Raw genomic sequence first — 7547 nt, 5'->3', positions numbered from 1 at the left:
CCCATGTTTTCTCTACGATAACAAACACTGGTTTAACATAAAATTGTTAACTTGGCTCTTCAGTTCTCTCTCTGAACAAATTGAAAGCTGTGTTTCAGATCATATCTGGCCATCATAAAAATATATACAGTACCAGTAAAGTTTGGACGCCTACTCAAGGAGTTTTCTTTATTTGTACTATTTTCTACATTGTAGAGTAATAGTGAAGACATCAAAGCTATGAAATAACACATGGAATCATGTAGTAGCCAAAAGTGTTAAACAAATCAAAATATAGTTCAGATTATTCAAAGTAGCCACCCTTTGACAGCTTTGCACACTCTTGGCATTCTCAATCAGCTTCACCTGGAATGCTTTTCCAACAGTCTTGAAGGACTTCCCACATATGCTGAGCACTTGTTGGCTGCTTTTCCTTCACTCTGCGGTCCAACTCATCCCAAACCATCTCAATTGGGTTGAGGTCGGGTGATTGTGGAGGCCAGGTCATCTGATGTCATCAAGGCAAAGGATGGCTACTTTGAAGACTATAAAATGTTAACACTTTTTTGGTTACTACATGATTCCTTATGTGGTATTTCAACGTTTTGATGTCTTTGTTTTTATTCTACAATGTAAAAAAGAAAGAAAAAACCTTTGAATGAGTAGGTGTGTCCAAACATTTTTACTGGTACTGTATATCATTTCATAGTATGGAAACTCAACAAGATTTTTACATTAGGCCGATTTCATTATGCTGATCCGTGCGCCACTGGGCATAGACCCGTTACGTAATTGTGCAAAAGCAGGGAGGGAGGCACGCCTTTCTCAAATCAAACAGTAATCTGCGCTGCTCAGTCATTTTGTCAACAAGACAGCATGGTGCATCATCTAGAAACATGCATATCTTTCCCATAAAATAAATGTTAGAATGTTCTAACTAGTTTTCATTGGGAAGGCAGATAAAGCATTTGTATCTAAATCAATCCCTTTTGCAATGGAAAACAGAATCCTAGTAATTACTACACGCTTTATTACCTCACTTGTTTTTGAGCCGACTTTGGCGTGGGCTTTGAATGGGGCACGTCTCGAATGCAATCACCTTTCAGCCGATAGAAAACACGCCTACACTGGCGTGCCTGGGTGGGATTAATCGAACCCCCTCAGTGAAATTACTGGTATGCTCATATGGCTGCATCTCAATAGTCTACAGTGGCCTCCTCTCATTGTCTCCTTCCCTTCATCTTCTCTGATTTGTAATGTGTAGTAATAGTGTAAAAAAGGCTGTCCTGCTCCCCTCCTCTCTTCCTAAATTTCCCTCACAGTCCGTTAGTTTGGCTGTTTAGCCTACCTTAGTTATCTTAGTTTTAAGGGATCCTGAGTAGCGCAGCGGTCTCAGGCACTGCGTCGCACTGGTAGAGGCGTCACAGACCCGGGTTCGATCCCAGGCTGTATTACAACCGGCCGTAATCAGGAGTCCCATAGGGCGGCGCACAATTGGCCCAGCGTCGTCTGGGTTAGTGGATGGTTCAGCTGGGGTAGGCCATCATTGTAAATAAGAATTTGTTCTTAACTGACTTGCCCAGTTAAATAAAAAAATAAATCCATAGCTGCCTTTCCCAACCAATCAGAGTGCTTGGAAAGGCACATCTGGACACTGCACCCACCCACACATGTCAGTGTTATCGTTGTCCAAAGAAAGAAGACACATTTGTGAGGACTGTTGTGGACAGTAACAAGACTACATGAATGGGGTGTGTGCATCGTAATGTAAGTTGGAGGGAGGGTTATTGGATTTATTTATACATGTGTAATAATGGGTAATTACCACAAATGACTTAGTAACTTTGATCAGTTTGCAACCATATGTTCTATTGTAGCGTTATTACTATTATTTCATGTTGGAGTTGCCAATACTGCTTGGCATATTGTTCATAGTATGTAGCCTTGTACCCATTGTGATATGTGTCATTGTTTTATTGGTAAACATAGTTATCATATGTGCATGATACTGTAGTGCTTTCCATAGTAGCCTTTGTTAATTAAAGCGGTTGTTGCGCTTCTCCTAGACGGGTCTTGGAGGTCGCACATGCGCAGAGTAATTTGCGACCTTGTGGCTCTAGGGCAGATCAGATAAGACCTCAGCACAGCAGGCTCTCGCACCAGGCCGGAGAGACACTACAGTATCATGCACATATGAAAACTATGTTTACCAATAAAACAATGACACATATCACAATGGGTACAAGGCTACATACTATGAACAATATGCCAAGCAGTATTGGCAACTCCAACATGAAATAATAGTAATAACGCTACAATAGAACATATGGTTGCAAACTGATCAAAGTTACTAAGTCATTTGTGGTAATTACCCATTATTACACATGTAAAAAGAAATCCAATAACCCTCCCTCCAACTTACATTACGATGCACACACCCCATTCATGTAGTCTTGTTAGGGTGCCATAAGTCTTTACTTTGTCAAGTCTCAGTAATAGGTTTCTCTTTCTCTGACAAGAGGTTCCTCTTTAGGTTAATGTTTATGCTACTAAGATTATAGCCCGGTTTATAGCTGTGTTATAATAGTGTAATATTATGCTTATTCATTCATGTTCATATATCCTGTCTATATTGCATAATTATTACGCTTTACTGATACTGTTATGTTGTACACAAATCCTATTCCACCAAGATTCACTCCCAGTCAAGATTCATGTTAAATGACCAAAAGTGTGTGTGTGCTAAGAGGAAAAGGAAATAACCCTTAAAAGAGAAGCATCAGCATTGTTCTTACCGCACATCCTGTGGGGGGTCAGAACCCAAATCACAGTCAGCATAATTGTACTAGCCAGTGAGGACATTCACAGCCGACTGCTCAGATGGGTGATGGCACACCAGCCAAACGTTTTTATAAATAGCAAAAGCGTAGGTTATATAGTGCTTACTGATCACTACATTTAGCTTGCTTCCATATATTGATTTTTCAGATGCAGATCAAGGGAATGACACGGGAGTGGGGAAGTACATGTTTTTCATTGGGACGCATCCCAACGCTGTCCAATCCCAGCACTCGAGGGAAGGGTTAGCGTAATTACGTAGCCTGATAAACAAGTACGTTGACTAGCGAGCGGGAGATTTTAGTTCAAGCAACACAAACTAGAGGTGAGTGGACGCTGTTATTACAACGTTGGATAAATCCTATCCCATAACTTAAAGTTAACATGAGCTAGCTACTATTTTGAGTTAAATATTTGGATGTAAGCCAAGTCACTCACAGACATGCCAGATCATGTAATTCAGGAGCTCGGCTGAACAAATTAGCCTAATAATGCTAGGTAACGTTACCTTTCATGAATATCAGTCAAATTCAAAGACTGCAAGTCCAATAAACAAGAAAAACAACACTTACTAGTAGGTGAACTAGTTAGCTAAGTCTTCTATTTCACTTAGTAAGTCAATAATTGTTTGATTACTAGATGCATGAACAGGCTGGAAAGGTCAACATCAACAACTTGAACAGCTAACGTTACTGTACAGTAGCTGGTTGCAATTGCTGGTTGTGTAACTTCTGTTGATAGTTAAAATATTTTCTCATTTCCAATGGGGGAAAAAAACCCAGTCTTGATCAAGTGTGTCTCAGTAACTAACACAATGGAAAGTACTATCTGCCTCGCAGTTGTTTTGTCCTCAGTGAAAAATACTTGTTTACTAGCTATAGAGTTATAACTCTTGCAGCGTCAAATATTTTCCCCTTTGAAAGACATACCTCACCTGTCCATAAATCCAGATGGCTGTCAGGAGCGAGGCCAGGGTGGAGGCAGAGGTAGAGGAGGAGGAGAGCTTTGGACCACAGCTACTGAGCAGACTTGAGGTAGGTGTTGGTGCATTTATTATAATTTTTTTAACCTTTTTTTTTACCTTTTATTTAAGTCAGTGTTGAACAAATTCTTATTTACAATGACGGCCTACATTTGCAATGTTTCCTACACAGCAATGTGGCATCAGTGCCAGTGACATAAAGAAGCTGGAGGATGCAGGGTTCCACACCATTGAGGCAGTGGCCTATGCCCCCAAGAAGGAGCTGCTTAACATCAAGGGGATCAGTGAGGCCAAAGCAGACAAAGTTCTGGTTAGGTCACCTTCATTTTCCAATCTGAGTTTTTATTTTCTGCTCATTTTGGGTTGCCCACAGTTAACATTAGGTCTGATATTATGACTGTGGCTGACGTTCCTCTTCCTCTATGTAATTTTCTCCAGGCTGAAGCTGCCAAACTAGTGCCCATGGGCTTCACCACAGCGACAGAGTTCCACCAACGCCGAGCTGAAATCATCCAGATCTCCACTGGGTCCAAAGAGCTGGACAAGCTGCTACAGGGTGAGGCTGGGATCTTTGCCAGTTACCTAGATTTTAGAACTGTTGTCATGACTCGGGACATGATTTTTGAGTTGCCCAGTTGTATTTGTTGTTGTCGTGTGTATGAAAAAGGCTTTCTCTCTCTCTCTCTCTCTCTCTCAGGTGGGATAGAGACAGGCTCCATCACAGAAATGTTTGGCGAGTTCCGGACAGGAAAAACACAGCTGTGCCACACCCTTGCAGTCACCTGCCAGGTACTTGTCATGATGCCATTCTTTTTCATACTAATAAAGGCAGACTTGGGTGTATACTCATATCTCATACCAATCACATCTGCTCACAGCATATGACGATAGCACTCAGGACATTCCGTTTTTGATCTATTGTGCTTTTCCCCAACACAGTTGCCCATTGACCAGGGTGGTGGAGAGGGCAAAGCCATGTACATTGATACAGAGGGGACCTTCAGACCAGAGAGATTACTGGCTGTAGCAGAGAGGTGAGTTCTCTCATGGACCAACACAATAACAATGGAGTAACTAATGGGTTAAATGACACTGACAGAGATTGAAATTTGGAGCCACACTATTCCACTACAGGAATAACGGGCATCAATTTCTGTCTGTTCAGAGAGTTACCATTGCAAATGCAGTACTTCCTTCAAAAAGCTGTATCACACCAGAAGGTACTGTTGTCTTTTATTAGGTATGGACTTGTTGGGAGTGACGTTCTGGACAATGTAGCCTACGCTAGGGCCTTTAACACAGATCACCAGACCCAGCTGCTTTACCAAGCCTCAGCCATGATGGCAGAGTCCAGGTCAGGCCCATCTCCCTCCCTCTTCCTGAGGTTTCCAACCCTTCAGATGTTTTTCCATTTCTCATATTACTTGCTTTCCTTCCATGTTAATACTATTGTTTATGGCATGAATTAGTGATCTGGAATAAGGGCAGTACCCTCAAAGAAATCCTAGTAAAATACCCCTATGGTCACCCAGTCTGCAGTGCTATAGGTCTCTAACCATATGGCTCCTTCTCTCTCAGGTATGCCCTGCTGATAGTGGACAGTGCCACAGCCCTCTACAGGACCGACTACTCCGGGAGGGGAGAGCTTGCTGCACGGCAAGGCCACCTGGGACGCTTCCTGAGAATGCTGCTAAGGCTAGCAGACGAGGTAAGTCCAGGGCTAGAATTACAGGGGTTTTGTTTGTTCGCTGAACTCCTTACCTATTGCGCTGGTGTCGGTCTAATACAATATGTTTATATCAGCAACGTTCTGAACCCTTCTCTGTACATCCATTTTATATATGTGCACAACTCTCTTCATGGTATGGTCATAATGCTAAAAACATTTTTTGGCTCTCGCCTTGTCATAGTTTGGCGTTGCTGTGGTGATAACCAATCAGGTGGTGGCCCAGGTAGACGGCGCCGCCATGTTCTCAGCAGACCCTAAAAAACCTATCGGGGGCAACATCATGGCACATGCCTCCACTACGCGGTGAGTGGCTCTTTTGTACTCCCTCTTGTTCACATTCTAATGGTTTCAAACGTAGCATACCCGTTGTTAAGCCACTGGGTTCTAGAAGAATACAGCTAGCTATCAAGCTAAAACCACTCCTTGTTTTCAGACTGTACTTGAGGAAAGGTCGCGGCGAAACGAGAATCTGCAAAATCTACGACTCGCCCTGCCTCCCAGAGTCTGAAGCCATGTTTGCCATCAACGCAGATGGGGTGGGTGACGCCAAGGACTGAGCTCAGCTGGCACCATACCAGGGAGTGAGAGCATGGCTGTATGTCATGTGGCTATGCCCCTCACCCGCTACCATAGACTTGCACAATGGCCGCTCTTGTGTGTTTGTGTGTACACACTTCCCTGAGGTAAGAGCTAAGAAAATGACTAATATGGAGATGCTGGCCCTAACTGTTGGGTTGATATGATTTTGGACTGTCCCATTACTGAGGGAAGAATGCATTCCTATAGTACGAGAGGGTACTTTGCATAGAGAATGTTGCCTATTGCCCTAAGGAGCACAGTGATGTGCCCATGCTTAGGCTTACACTAGATACTCATTTTGTATTATACAGTATATGGGCCTATAGAGGCTTTGAGAGGGAGCTCAGCTTCACAGAAATGTGAAATTTTTCACCAACCCAGTGGACTTGTAAAATAATGTTTCTAATTGTATTAACTCCACTGGTAGAGGTGGACATATATTTAGAAGATGTATGTTTGTGGTTTTGTTTTTGTTTTTCGAGGTTGTCTGATTTTTCTACCTTTTTTTTCTCCATTTAAAACATCTTTGGATTTGACATTCAACTACATCAATAGATCAATTCTCTTTATTTGTCAAACATCTGCTCTTAATAGAATAAACATCAGTACATGCCCCCTAACTAACAAGGTTTGACACCCTTAACTACTACATTTTCCCTGTTTTGTTTGTACATTCAAGAACCATAGTTTCTGTATAAGACACATTGTATTAAACTTGTTTTATCATTAGATCTCCTGACTACATAGAAGTTATTTTAACTCAGTTTACATAATTCCACAAATTGACATGACATCCATTTGAAAGGACTGTGTATTGAAATGTTAAAGTAATATTTCTCTCTAACAAAAAGACATCTCCGAGGTATTGACACCAATTGAGCTGTAATGGGACTGCAATATAATAGCTTTTAAACCATATTGAACCATGTCACAGTGACGTGATATGAAGTGGCTTCTGAAATTGACACATTAATAAAGAGGAGCAAAAATGACTGCATAAAATAAATAAAATACTGAGCTATATTTTATGCCAAGAAAAATTGGGGAAATTATACACTGCTCAAAAAAATAAAGGGAACACTTAAACACAATGTAACTCCAAGTCAATCACACTTCTGTGAAATCAAACTGTCCGCTTAGGAAGCAACACTGATTGACAATAAATTTCACATGCTGTTGTGCAAATGGAATAGACAACAGGTGGAAATTATAGGCAATTAGCAAGACACCCCCAATAAAGGAGTGGTTCTGCAGGTGGGGACCACAGACCACTTCTCAGTTCCTATGCTTCCTGGCTGATGTTTTGGTCACTTTTGAATGCTGGCGGTGCTTTCAGTCTAGTGGTAGTATGAGACGGAGTCTACAACCCACACAAGTGGCTCAGGTAGTGCAGCTCATCCAGGATGGCACATCAATGCGAGCTGTGGCAAGAAGGTTTGC

The 7547-nt window shown here is 41.9% G+C and overlaps 1 protein-coding gene across 2 annotated transcripts; it reads left to right on the top strand.

Moving 5' to 3' along the window:
• Positions 1 to 2801: 2801 nt before the first annotated feature.
• Positions 2802 to 6838, top strand: LOC115174706 (DNA repair protein RAD51 homolog A). 2 transcript variants are annotated; one of them, XM_029733501.1, is made up of 10 exons: positions 2802 to 3142; positions 3768 to 3851; positions 3972 to 4109; positions 4238 to 4355; positions 4497 to 4588; positions 4739 to 4833; positions 5040 to 5153; positions 5378 to 5507; positions 5710 to 5831; positions 5962 to 6838. In XM_029733501.1, exons 2-10 carry the CDS (start codon positions 3768 to 3770, stop codon positions 6083 to 6085), a joined length of 1017 nt encoding a protein of 338 aa, XP_029589361.1. In that variant the 5' UTR covers positions 2802 to 3142; the 3' UTR covers positions 6086 to 6838. The 2 variants fall into 2 exon arrangements, with proteins under 2 accessions (XP_029589361.1, XP_029589360.1); XM_029733500.1 differs by having other exon boundaries at positions 3741 to 3851.
• Positions 6839 to 7547: the final 709 nt, after the last annotated feature.

Source organism: Salmo trutta, chromosome 35 (genome assembly GCF_901001165.1).
Source record: "Salmo trutta chromosome 35, fSalTru1.1, whole genome shotgun sequence".
NCBI classification, from domain to species: Eukaryota; Metazoa; Chordata; class Actinopteri; order Salmoniformes; family Salmonidae; genus Salmo; species Salmo trutta.
Note: the sequence above shows the minus strand (reverse complement) of the source record. Positions and strands in the feature narration are given on the sequence as shown.